Here is a 17,596-nt window from a genome sequence, read left to right as displayed (position 1 = left end):
AATTTGCTATGTCATCACTTTTTGACGGTGTTAGTGTTTTAGATTGTTTTTGCTAACGGAATAAACCTTAAGGTACCCATTTGTCAACTTTTAAACCACAAGGATTATGTTTGCAAATCGGCTAAAGCACAAGGTTCATCTTTGTGCTTTTCACATAATTTTAGTAGATTGTTAAATACCGCCCTTTTTTACTAGTTACTGCTCTCATTTGAACTTTTTTGTCATTCTCATAATTTTGATCAAAAACTGAAAATTCTCTTTCCAAAATCATAAACTCGAACAATAATAATTGAAATTATGAAAATAATTGATGTGTGACAATTTGAACTCCGAAAATGGATGATTACGAATCAAAAATATTAAAATTTAAATTTTTTTTTTTATCAAAGAACTCATGAAAATAGCAACACCTAATTTTATAACAATATATGTGTAATTATTTACCTAAACAGCTCCTCAAAGGATTAACCCTAGAAGTATTTATTAGAATTTCTCGAAAAAGAATAAAAGTATTGATTAGATCGACACCGTTGATATATCATGTACAACAGATCATAAACAATTACTATCGACCGCACCTGATTCAGCCAAAACCCTCTCTTTTCTTCTTCCTTTTGGATCATCATCTCCACTCTAAAACCCTAGAAATCAAAATCACTGCGAAGAAAACAGAGAGAGAACTCAATCTGAAAATGGCTTTTCTACTTCGTCACCGTATCCAATCTCTCATTAGAAGCAATCGTCGCTTCTACTCAATTCTCTCGCCGAACTCCACAACTCCACTCTACTCCAAGGAGAAAACCAGAGCTGCGCTTTCTCTTCTTAAATTCGAGAATAACCCTGAAAAGATCGTCGAAATCTGCCGCGCAGCCTCTCTTATACCGGAAACTCACCTGGATCGAATCGTCTTCTCCATGGCCATCTCCAAACTCTCTCAATCCAACAATTTTTCCTACATTAAAGAGTTCATAGATGAACTCCGATCGTCTCGCCCTGATCTCCGATCCTCCGAACGATTTGCTGCTCACGCCATCGTTCTCTACGGCCAGGCTGGCATGATCGATGATGCTATTCGTGTTTTCGAAGAGTATCATGCTGATGTCATCGGTAGTTCTTCTACTGGATCAGTTAAGGCTTTGAATGCTTTGATTTTTGCTTTCATTTTAGCTAAAGATTTTAAGGAGGTGAATAGGATTTTTCTTGAATTCCCCAAAATTTACAATATTGAGCCAAATTTGGAAACTTATAATAATGTTGCTAAAGCATTCTGTCAGTCTGGTAGTTCTAGTTCATGTTATTCTGTTTTAGCAGAAATGGATAGGAAAGGGATGAAGCCAAATACTACCACTTTTCAGCACTTAATTTCTGGGTTTTATATGGACGATAAAGAAGAAGATGTTGGTAAAGTCTTGGAAATGATGAAGGAGAAGTACAAAATCGGCCAGAATGTAGCCACTTATAACATTAGGATTAAGAGTTTATGTAAGCTCAAGAGGTCTGCAGAGGCGAAAGCTTTACTTGATAAGATGTTATCTAGGACAATGAAGCCAAATGCTGATACTTTTTCTAATTTGATTTTCGGTTTCTGCGTAGAAGGAAATTTAGAGGAAGCACAAAGCATGTTTAGGAACATGGTGAGTAGGGGTTGTAAACCGGATGCTGTGTGTTATTTTACTTTGGTGCATTACTTATGTAAAGGTGAGGATTTTGAGCCTGCACTGACACTTTGTCAAGAGAGTATGGAGAAGGGATGGTTTCCAAATTATGGGACTATGAAATCTCTGGTGAATGGCCTTGCTCGTGTTGGGAAGGTGGAACATGCGAAAGAGCTCGTCCGGAAAATGAAGGAGAAATTTCCGAGGAACGTTAGCCAATGGGAAGAAGTTGAAGCTGGTTTGCCTCAGTAGGAAAGGAGACATTTCAATCTTTGATGATGGAACACAATCGAAAGCCAGGTACGCTGTATTGAGAATCATACCTGCAAGTTAGTAGAATAACAATTTTTGCATTTGCTAATTAGCTATTGAGACATGATCGAATTTTTCGCCCCTTAGATGAAAATGGTCTTTTGATTCAGTGATGCTGGGTTTCATTCTTTTTTTTCTGGTGTTGAATGTATTAGAGGTTTCAAGCTTGTAAAAATGTTCTATGTATTACAATTGTTTACTTGTTGAACCTGACTATTTGATCTTTAATAATGCTCTCTTCTTTCTAATACATTAAGCCAGAGAGAGTGATATATGCTGAAGATTTTGACATCTAATTCTTGAATTCCATAAATTGGCTTATATTCGCACTGTGGCATGTATTAGCTGTTCCGAATTAGGCATACCTTTGGCATTTAACGCACTCAACTCTTGTGATGTTTGGTCGCAACGACGTATTGATACGTCTACAGAATATGAATTAATGAAATGGTTATATGGATGGAGCAATGACGTATTGAATACGCCTGATGAATTAATGAAATGATGATTATATACGATGATATATGGATGGAGTAACGACATTTTAGATATGTGTAATGGATAATGAAGGAATGAATGCAATGACGTATAGTTTGAGATTTCATGTTGTCATTTGTGAAATTTCATTTTTTATCCACTGTCAATTTTAGGATTGAATATATCACGACATTCAAAAGTAATTTTATCTTTATCATAAATGATACAAAGAGGGCCTAACATTAGTAAACTTGGCAATTTTAGACATCATTGACTGAGTACTCTACTCATTCATGAATTGTATATTTCTATTATCTCCACCTCATCCGTTCGGCATGTGATAACTCATTAATAACATGTCAAAGACGTGTATATACGTGAAAAAAGAGAGAAAAACCCTGTTTTCTTTATATGTTAGATAAAAGGCTTAATACATCAAAAGCCCCATGAACTTGTCCAAAAAATTTGATTGGCTCCCTGAACTTACATAATGTTTCATTAGCTCCCTCAACTTGCTTAAAATAACCTATTGGCCACCTGAATTTGTTTAAAATGACCTATTGGCCACCTGAATTTGTTTAAAATGACCTATTGGCCCTCTGAACTTGCTTATCGTGATCCATTTGCCCCCTGAACTTATTTAAAGTGACCTACATTGCAATTTGTCAAAATCCGTAAAAAAATTCAAAACTTAGAAAGTAAAGGCTTAATTCGTGATTTTAAATCTTTGAAACAAATTAACTTTTTATTTTGTAAATTTTTATGGCGTTTTTATGGATTTAGGGACTTAATCATGACACTTTAAGTAAGTTTAGAGGGCTAATGAGACATCATGTAAGTTCAGGGAGCCAATCAACCTTTTTAGACAACAAGTTCAGGGGGCAACCGATGTATTAAGCCTAGATAAAACAACAACAACAACAACAAAGCCTTAGTCCCGAAATGATTCGGGGTCGGCTAACATGAACCATCATATAAATCCCGAAATAATAATTCAATTACCCCATACATACATGTACCAAGCAACATATGTTTCCTTGAGTTCTCAGCTATCTGAACGGAGCCTTAATTCATGTTGCCTGGTTTTTATGGCGTCTTCGAAATGATATGATTTTCAATAGCACAACACAGAGGTCAATATTGGGTACACTCTCCGTAGTATCTCCTAATCCATTAAGGACCAAGTAGTTTTAATAAAGGTTGCTCTTGTACGGTGGACCTTGCAATCCTTGGCAAATTCTTTATTTCTGCCATTCCGAAGCCTCCTCGGATTGTTTTAGTAAGATGGATGTCTTCTTTCGTGGTTCATAGATCGGCTGGTGCAGGTGGGATTTTCAGAACTGCAGAAGTTTCTCATGAGGTGCTTTTGGTGATCGTGATGTGTGGTTTACTGAGCTTATGGCTGTTATTTATGCGATAAAAATGGTTGTTGAGTTGCATTCGTTTCCGCTTTGGATTGAAAGTGACTCAATGTATATGCTGATGTTCGCTGGGAACTGCTTCGTGAGTGGATTGGTTGCCCACATACATGTTTCACTTCTCTCATAAGATGGCAATGGTGCTGCTGATTGTCTATCAACATCTCAGTGATGACACTGTTTTCCCTCTATTTGCTCTAAATTTATCTTAATCCTAGTAGGACTGATTATTTAAGGGAGGTTTAATTAGACTTCGACTTGTTTTTTCTATCTTTATTGTACTTCTTGTTTTTGATAGTTTAATAAATTTGATTCTCTGCTTATGTTAGATTTGTTTTCTAGTGCCAATTTAGTTGGGACGAGAAACAAACTTGCTAGTTTAGTTTTCTAGTGCCAACTTAGTTGGGATGAGGGACAGACTTGCTTTAGCTCTGTAATCCATTTTGTTAAAAAGGAAAATCTTTAAAGCTCACAAAAAAATGCCAATCTTTTTCAAACAACTGGTATAAAAATGCAGAACAAGACATAACAAAATATTTAGATTTCTTTCAGTAATCCCCTAAATACTTGATTCATTAGGGTAGGAGATGGATGAAACCAATCAGAAGTGCAAATTGCACAAGCGAAGCTGGAAAACGGACCGCAGCGCAACGAGTAGGACCCGTGTCGGAGAAGTTTTGAACATGAGCTACCACTTATGTCAGGTTGGTTGTTCAAAAGACATCCTGATTCCTGGTCTGTTCCACATGTCTGTTCCACTTATGAAACTCAACCCACTGTTCTTCAGAAAACTGAAAACTGGTCAAAAAACTCAACCCCACTGTTCTTCAGAAAACTGAAAACTGGTCAAAAAACTCAACCCCACTGTTCTTGAAGGACTGCCACCATTCTTGAAGAATTTGGAGTCTGGCCTTCTTTTCGCATATTTAAAATTCGTTCAGTTTGTTAATATTAATCTTGTAACAAAGATATTTCTTGTACTTAAAATCATTTATTGAATCCAACATATTAAAATTCATGTTGATTATTGCAACCATCTATTGCAAAATATCAACCATTCACTTTGCTTTGTGTTAAATGATCTAACTTGAATGCATCTCATTCTGCATTGACGAACTGAATATATGACCAATAATATTAGCTGTCTGCAACTTATTTAATTTCACATTATGAAAAAGAGATCCCTTTTCCCGTTCTTTACAGTCTTGTATATGCTAAAACACATGCTTTACAAGTTCCAGTTGCTTCAGCAACAGTCATACCATCTCTGCCAAGCATGCTTTCAGTCGCTTTGTTGAATTGATTCATGGATCAGTACTCAAACTCATTATATGGGATCAGTACGGACAACAAGAGATGCTCTTTCTCTTGTAAATCGACACTGAACTTTGTACTCAGGTGTCAAATGCAGGATCGGGTTCATAATCTCGAATTATGATTTTCTGGCAAGCAATGCAGGTCGATTTCTCATGTACTGCACCCCATATCCTGCTGTTGAAGCCACTGTTGTCCCGGCAACTAACCAACTGCACCAATTTGTGGCAAATATGCAGTATTGTAAAAACACGAAAAATACCGAAACCTAATTGATGTAGACTTTGAGAGTTGCTTAGATTTACCTCAAGTATGTTATGTATGGTTGAGTTTCCACTGTTCCAAACTCTGGCTGAAGGAGGGCCGCCGCGACCAAAAGCAACTGGAAAACTGTATTGACCTGCCAATGTTATGGTAAAACGGAGAAAAGAAGTTATCAACCAATCTCACGCAAAATTCAACAGGAAAATGTTGGAGTTCGTTTTTAACACTTTGTACTCAAATTTTAACTTGAGCCTAACTAAGAGGCATAAAGGCTTAAACCAAAACCACATTGTATTGCCATTACTGGTCAGGTCAAAATAACATGGCACGTACCTTGCTTATAAAGAGAGGCTCAACTTTCTCCGGCCTGGTTCCATCAAGATTAACAAAATCATACCAGCTGTTCCACTGAAAGAATAAATTCAATGGTGTGAAGGTAGAATTTTAGCCAAATAAATTAACTTGTGATGAAAAGAAACAACGAATACCAAGTTCAGCTCAGTCAACCTCACCTTCCAATTTAAACTGTTAGCTCTATGATAGAATGCACCACCAACAAGTGCAACATCCCGCAACACGACCATTGCCACAAGTCCAGCTTCACAAGACAAAAACTTCATAAGATGTCATGAATTGACTTGCTTGGAAATTTCCAAGCAAACAATTTCAACGAAATGTTTCAATTTCTTATTTTACTTTGTTCAACTTTATGTCCTCTATCCGTGCATAGAGTACATGAATGTACAAAAATGGCTATACCAGAGTTTCTCATATTTGTATTAACAATAATATCTACTCTAGGAGGAACGTTTTAACGTGGTGCTAACGGTTTAATAACTATCTTTCTAGCTCCAAAAATATTCAGTTTATGCTCTTACCTATTATCTGGATATACCAAGAAAGATGTACGGTCTAGCAACTACGGAATATTTACTCATGGTTACAACATATTCTACTTTTTATATGCACAAAGACAGTTGGAGAATATCCTCAATATATTACTAAAGCTACTTGTTAGTATAAAAGGCGGCCCGGTGCATTACGCGTCCCCGCTAAGCGAGGGTCCGGGGAGGGGTCCCACCACAAGGGTGTACTAGTATATTATGCTAAATATCAGTAGAATTGAAAATGATAATAAAAAGTAAAATTCTATATCGTCTTAAAGGCCTTCCACAATTAGCTATTTTATTCTGAAAATTCAAACTGGGAAACAATTCAAAATTGAAGTCATTCAACGCAAAAAAAAAATTTTAGCCATGAGCAGCTAATTAGAGGCAGATACATCCAGAGGTTTGGTGACTGAGTTCACACCACAACTAAGATCAAACGGTGGCGGAGCCAGAACAAAATACTTAGGGGTTAATGGAAGAAAATATGTAAAAAGTTAGGGATATTTTTTTGGGTTCACCAAGAGAATTTTCCGCCTTCTGCCCCTGTGTATCATATAATATGTTTAAGAACAGAGACAACTTACGGTGAAGAAGATCCATATGCACCATTGCCACTGCCACGGATCCAATAAGAACCTAAACAATTAAAGAGTTAATTATCTTTATTCAAGATGAACAACCTGTTTAAATCGCCTAATAATACTAACGGAATTGAAAGCTATAACTTACCTTGTCAGCAAGAGGATCAAGGTAAGAACCCACCACTGAATTAATCTTCATTTTTCTGGCAACGTAACCATCTAGCTACAAGAAAAACACTATTAAGGATGTTACATTCACCGGATGCACAATGGCATTGAAGATTGAAGTCTGTTCTACAAAGATTGAATTTCATTTTCTTTCAATAAAATCACCAAATTTCACATTTGATTTCAATAAAATCATAATGGCCAATTTGTGTACAAAAACTCAATGGGATTTTGACCTGCCAAGGCAATTGACTATATACCAACTAAGCATACTACCAGACATGTCTGATTGTTTTACAGATGACACAGCAGAAACATGGCGACCTCGTGACACATCCTAAGACATTAAAAAAAGAAAAAATTTACATCCATATCCGACATGATACTTAGGCCCTGTTTGGTAAATAGCTTTTTGGAGTAAAATTAGAGGTTTTGACTAGTCAAACCTCTAATAGTGGTGTTTGGTGAAGAGGTTTGAAAGAGCTTATTGGGTTCAAAAAGTTAATTTTGAAAAAGCTTTTTATGAACTTTTCAATTAGCTTATTGCTCAATCTATTTTTAAGGACATTTTTACCCCTAATTACTACCCTTTAACCGCAAATAAAGGGGTCACCATTTCCTTATTTGTCATTTTACACAAACCGCTATTAGCAATCAACTAAGCTTTACTCAACAAGTTTACACAATGAGCCCAAAAAGGTAATCAACTATCAGCTATTTGCCGAATAGGGCCTTAATGGGAAAAGGTAACAAAATAACCTCAAGATCTTTTGGGGAAGTACCAATTTGACCCCAAAGTACAAAATAACAGCATTTTGGCATAACATTTGTGAAATGGAACCAATTGAACCCTGGATAACCGAACAAGACGCCTCAATGCTCCAAGTTCCGTTACCCAGGGCTAAAATGGTGCCATTTCACAAATCTTGAGGCTAAAATGGTGCTATTTTGTACGTTGGGTTAAATTGTCACCTTTGAGACCATTGTGGTACCTTATCCCATACTTAATTGGACTTTGGCACTATAATTAATCTGTCTCTATGCCACATAAACATTCCAGTAAGTTTTTATACACAAATAGGCCGAAATGGATTTAAATTCCATTGACTCTATGTAAAGAAAATGAAGTTCAATGACCATGAAACAGACCCCAGACTTCAGTACAATTAACCCTACATTCATCCCATAAATGTCTTCATAATTATAATTACCCAATCAGTGGCTCCAGAGATGGCCAACCCCACAAATGCAGAAGAATACATTTCATTTGTAATCATCCTACAAGAATGTTGTTAATCACCAACTAAAATCGATTTGATTTCAATTTATTCAACTTTGCACCAATTTCTAGATAAACAACAGGAAATACGAAATAAAATCACCATAAGAAAGAACAATTACCATCCAAGCAAAGGTCCAGAAACCAAACGAGTCATGGAGATAAAATTAGGCCAATTAACAAAACTCTTAAAAACCTCATCATCTGCAGCATTACCCTCCTTAAACTCCTTTACCTTATCCAACACACGTTGAGCAGGAAATCCCGATCGGATCCGATTCCTAAGCAAATTCAACTGCAACGCCTCGACTTTCCTCAACACGACAACGTTGCCACGGAGGTAAAGAGGAGTGGCAGATTGCAAGAGCTTCCATGGAGGCGAGATGAGGAAGAGAGGACCTTGACCACGAAAAGGAGCGATCCAATTACAGAGAGGTGAGAGGAATCGAGGAGGAGGAAGAGGAGAGTAATGTAAGGGATGGAAAGTAGCGAAGGGAGATGGGGTTAATGTAGAATTTGATATGACGGTAAGGAAATTCCTGCTTTTGAGAGGAATTTCATATGTTAGGGTTTTTCTTAGCGATCTGAAGATCACCATTAATGGCGCATGTTAGTTAACTTTGTTTCAGCTTGGGGATCTCTGCAAATTCGGAAATTTTAGGTTTTGCTGGGGTTTAGAGGTGGGCGAAACATTTTTCACGTGCTGGGACTTCACACGTGGATAACTTAAGGTTATACACGTAATTTTTTTAATGGGCTTTGGGCCTCCGGTTATTTGGAATGGGCTTGGTCTCGAGGCCCATAATATTAAGTTATAATGCAATGTAATGTAATTAAGATCGAATAAAATTGAATGAAATAATGATTCAATTATTATGTTTGCTGGATAAATTTTAACAAAATTCATAAAGTGCAATTATCAATACAATGTGTATGTGTATTTAGTTAAATGCAATTTTCGTGTTTTTCATGTTTTTTCTCATTTTTTTTCATTTTTTCGTTATTTTTCTGTTTTCGTTTTTCCATTGTTTTCCTTGTTTTTGCTCTTTTCCGTTTTTTCTCATTTTTCGTGTTTTTTTTCTCATTTTTCTTGTTTCGTGGTTTTCATATTTTTTTTGTTTTTATGTTTTTTTCGTCTTTTTCATGTTTTTCGATTTTTGGGTTTTTTCGTTTTTTGCATTTTTTCTCGTTTTCGGGGCTTTCATATTTTTCTCTTTTTCGGTTTTCAATTTTTTCGTATTTCTCCATTAGTAATAAAAAATACAAGGATTAATCGTAATAAGGATTCATGTCTCTTTTGTTCGTAATGCCTATTACATAAATTTGCAAAAAAAAAAAAGTGATGTATTTGTGATTCCATTACGACAAAAATGATATGACTAACCAAATATGGAGGCCTCCATTGTAATAGACATTCCATTACAACGTACCAAACAGACCTAAGCTTTTTTATGTGTTTGTTGTTGTTTTTTTTTTTTTTAGCTTTTTACATGAATACGACGGTTGGTTACAAAATTACAATTAAATCGTATCATCAAAATTAATTCTCAATATGTTACTATTTTTGTATATATAACAAATAAATTATGATTTTATACTCTAATTTAAAAATTCTAACACCTTTCATAAATTCTAAACCTAGGTCACAAGATCTATATCGAAGATTTTTTTATCCAATACATTCAAAATATGTTCATAGGTCACGTGTCTTTGATATGTTACTTGATATGTTACTCATAAATGATAACATAGCGTACAAATGTAGTGGAAATAATAAGATTCAGCAACACGTCGTTAATCGCCTTTGTCAACGTTAAGCTCCCGATTGTACGATTTAGACTCTTTGACACTAATAGGGGTATTTTTTTTAACCTTATCTTTTGTTTTGTCTATTATGATCCTCATTGAAATAATTTTGTTCGGGTTTGCTTATAGTTAACACTCATCATCCCTCTTTGCGGATATATTTGGCGAGAATCAAACCAGAGTTCTTTCTCACAAACTAAACTTACGTTGCCAACCGAGCTACAACAATGATAGATACGATTGATTAACTATTATAATAAATGGAGTAGAACCTTAATTTAGCACAAATTAACCAATTAAGAATAAATCACCAAAAAAATAAAGAGATTGTTAAGAGTTTGTTGAAGCTAAACAAAAAGAGTAACATAGATAACAAAAACAGTACATAAAAACCAAAATTAGACAACTAAACTAAGCCAGAAATTAACAATAAAAACGTATAATCCCACTTCTTAATCCAATCTAAACCCTCAAAAATTAAAATCAAATTCTATATTTAAGAATTTTTTCTGAGAAATTTATGAAGTTATAAGGAAAAAGGTTGTCTTAAAATTAGCAAAGAAATAAAGATCATGAATTATTTCTCTTGCTGTAGAATTGAACGTAGTAATTCTTTTCCTAATAATAAGAAAAATACATACACCAAGAACACTCAACTTTCCAAACAAGATGGAAATACATTTTCTGTCTTCCTCAAAAATGTTTCTCGTAAAACAGGTAAGTATATATGTTTTAATCTTGCATTTTCGGCTACTGAAATCCGTTCTGGAAGGGTTTAAAAAGGTTTTGGGATGCTATAATTGCGTCCGGAATCTTTTTATGTGGAATGGCGGAAGGAGGGGTGCACGGGGGCCATTGCATTGAGCTTATTGAAATTTATTTTGTGAGCAGTGATTATGGTGATTGTTTGTTGTTAGTGGTGAAGGGATGGGGTATTTGTTGCATCCCCGGCGACATAAATCTATTATGGGAATATACCGGGTTTGTTGCGTTTTCGGCTACCGAAATCTGTTATGGAAGGGTTTAAAAGGTTTTGGGATGCTATAATTGCATCGCGGACCTTTTTATGTGGTTCTTTTACTTGTTAATAGTGGAAGGAGGGGTGCATGACACGGGGGCCATTGCATTTTCGTTCACTGAAATATGTTTTGTGAGTGGTGATTTTTTGGTGGCCCTCCGCGTGGAAAGTGGGTTTGAAATCCATTTGGATATTGTACGTTGTTAGTGGTGGAGGGATGGGGTATAAGAGATTTGTTGCATTTCTGGCTGCGAAAATCCATTCTGGGAGGGGTGGTTTCAGGTGGCTCTCGGATTGGAAAAAAAGGTTTTGGGGTGCTATAGTTGCATCCAGAACCTTTTTATGTGGTTATTCCACTTGTTAATGATGGAAGGAGGGGTGCACGGAGACCATTGCGTTTTCGCTCATAGAAATCTATTTTGTGAGTAATGATTTCGGTGGTCTTCTGTCTGAAAATGGGTCTGAATTCCACACCTCGTGGAAGGGGTGGTTTCAGGTGGCTCTCCGCCTAAAAGATCTAGTGATGCTGCAATTGCACCCATATACCCTATTATGTGGCTCCCCCACTTATCAATGGCGGAGGGAGGGGTGCATAGGAAGCTATTGTATCTCCACTAAACCACTGATGGTCCTCCGCTGATGCAGTAGGAATAAAGAGACTTGTTTTGAATTGTTGAATTGCGCACGATTTCCAATTAAAACCTTTAAAATTCGACAAGAACTTTGGAAGAAAACGAAATAGATTCTTATTCAATGATAAATTATCTAATACGCTTGAATTAGGGGTTTATATAATAAACCCTAACTCCTGATCATAAACACAAAATAAAAGAAAATAGGAAAATTGCTTAAAATGTCCAAAAAAAACAATAATTTGCATTTTTGAGGTGGAATTTGGCCGAAAAGCAACAAAAGAGAGTCCAAGGATGCTGTAATTGCACCCGCGACCTTCTTCTCTGGTTCCGCCACTGTTTATTGTTTTTTTTTCCTTTTTTTTGGGTTTGATTTTTTTTATTTAAGGGTATCCACTACAGGCATTAGTGACTATTCCTTTTTGTAGATGGTTTGCACCTCTATGGATGAGACTGCTGATCACGTAATTTTTTTTTTTGATTTGAATTGATTGATCATGTTTTGAATTTACAGGCAGCATTAAGCAAAGACTAATTACTGAGGAGATAAGGAAAGTGAATAATGCTAAAGTTTCGGCTCAGGTTTTCTCCTATTGGGAACTTGCAACAGCAACTAATAATTTTGATGAGGAATTCTTTCTCGGAGAAGGTGGATTCGGGACGGTTTACAAGGGATTTGTTGCGAAAATCCAACGGGTATGTTTCATCTTTCCAGGATCGGTTATCGCTTTTGACATTCCACATGCATAGGCCGTCTAGGCCCGTATTTAATGAGTCAAGTTTGGATAAGAAAAAATAATATTTGACCCGGACTGCTCATTCCCATCTAAGCATTGTCTATGTTTGTGTCGGATTGGAATTTATAAAGATAGGACGGTTCGGGTCAGCTGACATATAATTTTTGGACTAATTTAATTTGATACTTCAAGTTATTTTTAATTAAAAGCTTAATATGTCACCCGTTCCGTCACTGAACTTGTTCAAAAAGTTTAATTGACTCCCTAAACTTTAAAACATATTAAAAATGAAGTTCCTGCTTACTCAATCGTAAAACGTGTCCTCTCTTATATTAGAGCCTCATATCCCAATCTTGGTCGCTTTATTTTTCCTAAGTACGTGCAACATACCTTCCGTATGTAACTTACTTTTTTTACAAACCAGTGATTAAATGACTATATTTTAGGCAAACTGAGGGGGCTATTCGAACATTCTATTCAAGTTCAGGAGGCTATTAAGATATTTTAAAAGTTTAGGCGTTAACGAACTTTTTGAATATGTTCAGGGGTAGATTATGTATTAAACCTTAATTAAATTGATCTTATAAGCTAATTCCCAAGCACAATTAGCCCTTTGATCCAGTTTGTGACATTGTTTTCATTTATATGCTTTTTTTTAATTGGATTGCCGTGTTATATTCGTATTATATGATTTATATCACATATATATATATGATATAAATGCAATAAAAATACAGAACCGGTCCTTATATTTTATTATATTTTATTGGGTCGTAAATGAAACAAGAGATAACGCCCCCATAACAAAAAAAATGTACTTTTTTTTTTTTTTAAAATTTGCGCACAATGCGCTTACATTAAAGAAGAAAGAAAAATCCCGACCAGACCCGGATGCGATTCGAACCCATGACCTCCCTAGTTATATGTTCCAATAAAAATATTGTATTATTACATTCACTAAATAATTTAGTTTTACCCAATAGCAAAATGATGAATCGGATTTTTTATTATGTATAGTACCAATTTTTCGGACCATTTTAGAATTGACCCGACATATAATTTATATTATCGTATCAGAAATTGACAGTTCGTTTTTTTTTCAGCACGTGGCGATAAAGCAGCTAGACAGGAACGGACTTCAGGGAAACAGAGAATTCTTTTCAGAAATTCTGATGTTAAGTCTGGTACAAGATCCAAACCTTGTAGAATTACTTGGTTACTGTATAGATGGTGATCACAGAATGTTGATTTATGAATACATGCCTAGAGGTTCACTCGAAAATCACCTTTTCGGTACGTCCATTTTTTTCTTTAGTATCAAACCAAATTATACCGTTGATTCACAAATCTTTGAAATTGTTGAATCGAGGCGACTCAAGAATAAAAAGATGTAAAATTAAATTAAACTGTTGATTTTTTTCTTTAAAATTGAACCGAACTGTACTATTCAAATATGTCAGAGTTTAATGTTATTTTGGGTTTGTCCAAATGTGCCGAGTTTGAAGGGGAATTCATGTTGGAGATAATAATAATAATAATAATTATTATGGGATAAGGTGTAAAAACACCAATAACGTTTACATATAGGAACAATTTTATCTTTAATATCTAAAATGGTGCAATTTTACCTTTAACGTTGGTGGTAAAGAGCAATTTTACCCTTAGCATTGACAAGTTTGGTCAATTGGAGAAATTATTCATCAATTTGTCTACTCGGCCATGAATCTTGTCATCTATACTTCACACATGTGCATCATCTTATCACTCATTAGTAATAGTTCACAAACATATGATTAAATGTGAAAAAAAATTCTTAAAAAAAAGTTAAAAAATATACTGTATTTTGTACGAGTTTGACAAAAAAAAATCAAATATTTCACCGAATTTAAAAATATTAATCTCCAATTATATTACTCCCTCCGTTCCACAGTACATGTCTTTTAAGGTTAATGCACACTAATTAAGAAATGCAATTAATTTTAAGTAAAAGACTTTGTTACCTTTGTATTAATTGCATCCACTAGTAATTTTATCAATTCCCAAAGCAAAAAGTCAACTTAAATAGGGGTATATTTGGTAAAAGTGAATTAATGTGCATGGATTGAAGCAAAATGTCATGTGTTGTGGAACAAAAAAACTTCTCTAGAAAGACATGTATTGTGGAACGGAGGTAGTATTAAATCACAAAAAATATGATTTTTTTTAGAATCAATTTACGTGCAATTTGTGCAAAATATGGAATAAAATACCTGTATTTTATAATAATGTCTGAAATTGACCCAACTTGCCATCGTTAAGGATAAAATTGCTCTTGGCTGCCATCGTTAGGTAAAATCGCACCATTTTAGACGTTATGGGGTAAAGTTACTCCTATCTCTAAGCGTTAAAAGTAATTTTGCATTTTATTATTACGGAGTCTTATATGATAGCTTAGTCTTTTAGGTAACCGGTTTCATAACATGTTATTAAAGTTTCTTGAACTAAATGGTTGAGGATTTAAATTTTGATTGATAGTTATTTGATACGTGTTACTTTCTCATCCTAGCACGTAGAACTTAATGGATTAATCATGTCACTTTAAACAACTTTTGATCGTTTTTAATTTTAAAGATTGGACTTTTCTGAACAATTTTTCCTCTATTTTTTTCAGAGTTACCAAGAGGAACAATGCCATTGGATTGGAATATCAGAATAAAAATTGCAATAGGAGCAGCAAGAGGATTAGAATTCTTACATGATGCAGATCCACCAATAATTTACAGAGATTTCAAAGCATCAAACATATTATTAGATGAACATTTCAACCCCAAATTATCAGATTTTGGACTTGCTAAATTAGGTCCAACTGGTGGAAAAGATCATGTTTCTACTAGAGTTATGGGTACTTATGGCTACTGTGCTCCTGAATATCAAAGAACTGGAAAACTCACTGCCAAATCTGATGTTTATAGCTTTGGTGTTGTCTTGCTTGAGATCATTTCTGGTAGAAGAGTCATTGATGATTCTAGGCCTTCTGAAGAGCAGAATCTTATCTATTGGGTGAGTTAAACTCTTCGTTTTTTTACGGTTTAATACGTCTCTAGTCTCTCGAACTTGTTCAGAAAAAGTTTAACGGCTCTTTCGACTTTGAAAACGATGATTATCCCTTGAAGTTGCTTAAAAGTGACATGGTTAATTTAGCTCTTTAAGTACTAGGTGGTAGAGTAAATTGAGATTTTGACGAGTCAAAGTGTGTTACTTTTAAGCAAATTCAAGGGTTAATAGATTTGTTGAAAAAATTCATCAAGTTTTATGAAATTCACGAGCCAAGTTGAAGGGTCAAATCGATTTTCATCTATGATGCACGGAAACTCATCATGACACACGTTTCACCGTTTCCGGTAGATGTGAAAAATGGAAACTCTCGGAAACTGATACATTTTATGAAACGTTTCCGTAATCTTATCTTTTGGGTATGTGTAACTCTTCCGTTTTACGGTTTAATACATCTCTAGCCTCTTGAACTTGTTCAGGAAAGTTTAATAACGGTTTCAGCTTTGAAAACGGTTGATTTGGCTTTTGAAGTTGCTTAAAAGTGTACCACATGGTAGAGCAAGTTGAAATTTCGATAAGTTGAAGTGTATCACTTTTAAGCAAGTTCAGAGACTAATATGTTAGTTTAAGAAAGTTTACGAGGTCAAAACGTCGCTTTAAGCAAATTTAAGGAGTTAACTCACTTTAACCAAAATCTTATCCTTTGGGTGTGTGAAACTCTTCGATTTTACGGTCTAATAGATCTCTAGTCTCTCGAACTTGTTCAGAAAAGTTTAATGACACTTTCAGCTTTGAAAACGACCAATTATCTTCTAAAATTGCTTAAAGTGACATGATTAGAGTGACATTAAACTCTCTATGTACTACGTGGTAGAGCAAGTTGAGATTTTGACAAGTTGAAGCTCATCACTTTTAAGCAAGTTTAGAGGCAAATAAGTTAGTTTAACGAAGTTTGCCCTTAAAACATCAGTTTAAACAAGTTTAAGGAATCAATCGGTTGTTTTCAAATTTTCGGGGGCAATTGACTTTTATGCTCAAGTCGGAAGGATTTTGTATGCATTTGGAAATAATTTGACTCTTCAACTTGTCCAAGAGGCGGCTTTATTTACACAAAAATGCGTTGATTTTTTTAACTTGTGGTTAAATATAGAGACGGTCAAACAACTACCGGTAATGTTTTACTATGATCGTAAAACTTTGATTTGTGCTAATAAAATAAGGGAAGTGATGTTTATTCCAATAAAATCACATTGAAATTTTTAAAAAGTTTCAATATTGAAATGCTAATTAGCACAAATCTTATCTTATGGGTATGCAAAACTCTTCGATTTTACAGTCAAATACATTTATAGTTTCTTGAACTTGTTCAGAAAGGTTCAACGAGTCTTTCAACTTTGAAAACGGTTGTTTAGCTTTTGAAGTTGCTTAAAAGTGACATCAATAATTTTACAGTCAAATACATTTCTAGTCTCTTGAACTTGTTAAGAAAGGTTCAACGACTCTTTCAACTTTGAAAACGGTTGATTTAGCTTTTGAAGTTGCTTAAAAGTGACATGAATAATTTAACTCTCTAAGTATCACGTGGTAGGGTAAATTGAGATTTGGACATGTTAAAATGCATCACTTTTAAGCAAGTTCAAAAGTTAAAAAGTTTAGGTCAAAGAAGTTCAGGAGGTCAAAAGATCATTTACCCATAAAAATATGTTAAAATCAGTAATGTTTAGAGACAGTCAAACAACTATTAGTAGTGTTTCACTATGACATATGTCCGTTTGCACCATGATTCTTTTTAGACAAGTGTCATTTAGATCACATTTGTCGAAAAAATGGTTTGAAGCGTGCATGACATGATGTTGTCAGGATTCAAATCCTCGATCGTTTGATCTAAGAGACTTCATACCATATTATGAAATCGTTTGAACTAGATGCTTAAACTGATAGTTAAGGTCCAAGAATAGTTTTATTATAACCTCTGACATGATTGAGTTGTTGTATCTTGCAGGCAGAACCAT

At 34.9% G+C, this 17,596-nt stretch overlaps 3 protein-coding genes across 3 annotated transcripts; 2 read left to right on the top strand and 1 right to left on the bottom strand.

Moving 5' to 3' along the window:
• Nucleotides 1-571: 571 nt before the first annotated feature.
• Nucleotides 572-1,907, top strand: LOC136233255 (small ribosomal subunit protein mS86 (rPPR1)-like). Its single transcript, XM_066022868.1, has one exon. It carries the CDS (start codon nt 693-695, stop codon nt 1,905-1,907), a length of 1,215 nt encoding a protein of 404 aa, XP_065878940.1. The 5' UTR covers nt 572-692.
• LOC136233257 (probable serine/threonine-protein kinase PBL23) lies at nt 1,868-15,599 on the top strand. The gene is made up of 4 exons (XM_066022870.1): nt 1,868-1,955; nt 12,329-12,510; nt 13,655-13,844; nt 15,202-15,599. Exons 1-4 carry the CDS (start codon nt 1,931-1,933, stop codon nt 15,597-15,599), a joined length of 795 nt encoding a protein of 264 aa, XP_065878942.1. The 5' UTR covers nt 1,868-1,930.
• LOC136233256 (cardiolipin synthase (CMP-forming), mitochondrial) lies at nt 5,005-9,052 on the bottom strand. The gene is made up of 8 exons (XM_066022869.1): nt 8,481-9,052; nt 8,291-8,357; nt 7,060-7,134; nt 6,915-6,966; nt 5,953-6,038; nt 5,774-5,848; nt 5,482-5,576; nt 5,005-5,388 (listed from the first exon to the last, which is right to left on the bottom strand). Exons 1-8 carry the CDS (start codon nt 8,954-8,956, stop codon nt 5,295-5,297), a joined length of 1,020 nt encoding a protein of 339 aa, XP_065878941.1. The 5' UTR covers nt 8,957-9,052; the 3' UTR covers nt 5,005-5,294.
• Nucleotides 15,600-17,596: the final 1,997 nt, after the last annotated feature.

Source organism: Euphorbia lathyris, chromosome 6 (genome assembly GCF_963576675.1).
Source record: "Euphorbia lathyris chromosome 6, ddEupLath1.1, whole genome shotgun sequence".
In the NCBI taxonomy this organism is placed as follows: Eukaryota; Viridiplantae; Streptophyta; class Magnoliopsida; order Malpighiales; family Euphorbiaceae; genus Euphorbia; species Euphorbia lathyris.
Note: the sequence above shows the minus strand (reverse complement) of the source record. Positions and strands in the feature narration are given on the sequence as shown.

Excerpts from the sequence above, each read along its gene's own strand:
- LOC136233255 (XM_066022868.1), top strand. The coding sequence starts at position 693 with ATGGCTTTTCTACTTCGTCACCGTATCCAATCTCTCATTAGAAGCAAT.
- LOC136233257 (XM_066022870.1), top strand. The coding sequence starts at position 1,931 with ATGATGGAACACAATCGAAAGCCAG. Across the intron at positions 1,956-12,328 it reads GGAACACAATCGAAAGCCAG|GCAGCATTAAGCAAAGACTA; the intron begins GTACGCTGTATT and ends TTGAATTTACAG. Across the intron at positions 12,511-13,654 it reads TTGTTGCGAAAATCCAACGG|CACGTGGCGATAAAGCAGCT; the intron begins GTATGTTTCATC and ends TTTTTTTTTCAG.
- LOC136233256 (XM_066022869.1), bottom strand. The coding sequence starts at position 8,956 with ATGGTGATCTTCAGATCGCTAAGAAAAACCCTAACATATGAAATTCCT. Across the intron at positions 8,358-8,480 it reads TCTGGACCTTTGCTTGGATG|GATGATTACAAATGAAATGT; the intron begins GTAATTGTTCTT and ends ACATTCTTGTAG. Across the intron at positions 7,135-8,290 it reads TCTCTGGAGCCACTGATTGG|CTAGATGGTTACGTTGCCAG; the intron begins GTAATTATAATT and ends TTTTTCTTGTAG.